The 1,523-nt window shown below is 45.8% G+C and overlaps 1 protein-coding gene across 1 annotated transcript; it reads right to left on the reverse strand.

The window, feature by feature from the left end:
- Positions 1–488: 488 nt before the first annotated feature.
- Positions 489–812, reverse strand: LOC105484979 (small nuclear ribonucleoprotein E-like). Its single transcript, XM_071083679.1, has one exon. The coding sequence runs from the start codon at positions 810–812 to the stop codon at positions 534–536; it is 279 nt and encodes a 92-aa protein (XP_070939780.1). The 3' UTR covers positions 489–533.
- Between the last annotated feature and the right edge of the window lie 711 nt (positions 813–1,523).

The raw sequence follows: 1,523 nt of genomic DNA on the forward strand, positions 1-1,523 counted from the left end.
TTTTTTTTTTTTTTTTTTTTTTTTTGAGGTGGAGTCTCGCTCTGTCGCCCAGGCTGGAGTGCAGTGGCGCGATCTCGGCTCACTGCAAGCTCCGCCTCCCGGGTTCCCGCCATTCTCCTGCCTCAGCCTCCCGAGTAGCTGGGACTACAGGCGCCGCCACCACGCCCGGCTAATTTTTTTGTATTTTTAGTGGAGACGGGGTTTCATTGTGTTAGCCAGGATGGTCTCGATATCCTGACCTCGTGATCCGCCCGTCTCGGCCTCCCAAAGTGCTGGGATTACAGGCTTGAGCCACCGCGCCCGGCCCACTGGAGAGTTCTGAGCAAGGGAGTAACACAATTGTATTTGTGCTTCACACCTCCCACCCTGGCTACTTTCATTTTTTTAATACAAACAATCCCATAGCATTTATTCCCATCTTGTAATAACATAAGGGTAATCAAAACAATATGAATAAATATTCATATTGGGACGAAGGACGTCTAAGAACAAACTGTATCCTTCTCAACAATTTCTCACTTCATTGATCATTTCTAGTTGGAGACCCTTTGTAGCAGAGTAATATTATCTCCTTTTAGTACGATCCAACCTAGTTGTTTTCTTGCCTTTGTTTTAGAATGAATCTCTCCTGTGTCATCTAACACAAGGTTCATATACTTATCAAAGCCAATGATACAGCCTTCTATCCGCATATTCACTTGCTTATACAGCCACACCTGAATTTGCGATGTATTTTGTAAGTATCTGAAGATGAGGTTGAAGGGCTGTACCATAACCCTCTGCACTTTCTGGCCCTGGCCATGGTACGCCATGGTGGAATTGTACAAAGAGCACATCCACATGCTGACTCTGAGAGCAACTTCTGGAACGTTTTCCTCCCATTTTCTCTGTCTGCTGTGGAGAGGATAGAGTGAAAGGGGCAAGACCAACAAGAGGAAGGTCTGTTGGAAGGTGTTGCAAATAAATGAGGCAAAAGATGATGTGAACATGAACCAAGTCATGAGAGCTGTCACCTATCGTGTGCTTAGGAGGTGTCAGGCTCAGTGCTACATGCTTTGCTAAGTCATTTCACTGAATCCTCCTAACGACCCTAAGAGTTAGATACTACTTTGTTATGTCCGTTTCACAGATGGGGAGAAGGAGGCTTAGAGAGTTTAAGGAACTTGCTAGGATCATGCAGCTGCTAAGTAGCTGAGCTTGGAATCAACCACAGATCATTTGACTCTGACATGCACCGAGAACTCTAGGCTGCTCCCTGCGCAAGGATGCTGAGAATGTCCTTGTGAGGTTGTGGAATAGGGACCATTTGCAAGAGGTACTGCTGATATCAAAGGAGTAAGAGGACTTGACCCCAGCTGATTGTGGGAAGCATGAATACTGGTAAACTGACTCTCTGTGAGGGGATGGGAAGTGGGGAAGCCTTGGTTTGTAGTGTTTTCCAATTTAGACGGTATGAGTACTTCCCCCATGGCTGATTTCAAGTTACTAGCATGATATTACCAAATGGGAGTTGGGAAGAGACA

Source organism: Macaca nemestrina, chromosome 18 (genome assembly GCF_043159975.1).
Source record: "Macaca nemestrina isolate mMacNem1 chromosome 18, mMacNem.hap1, whole genome shotgun sequence".
Lineage (NCBI taxonomy): Eukaryota > Metazoa > Chordata > Mammalia > Primates > Cercopithecidae > Macaca > Macaca nemestrina.

Coding starts and splice junctions, on each gene's coding strand:
- LOC105484979 (XM_071083679.1), bottom strand. CDS start 812: ATGGCGTACCATGGCCAGGGCCAGAAAGTGCAGAGGGTTATGGTACAG.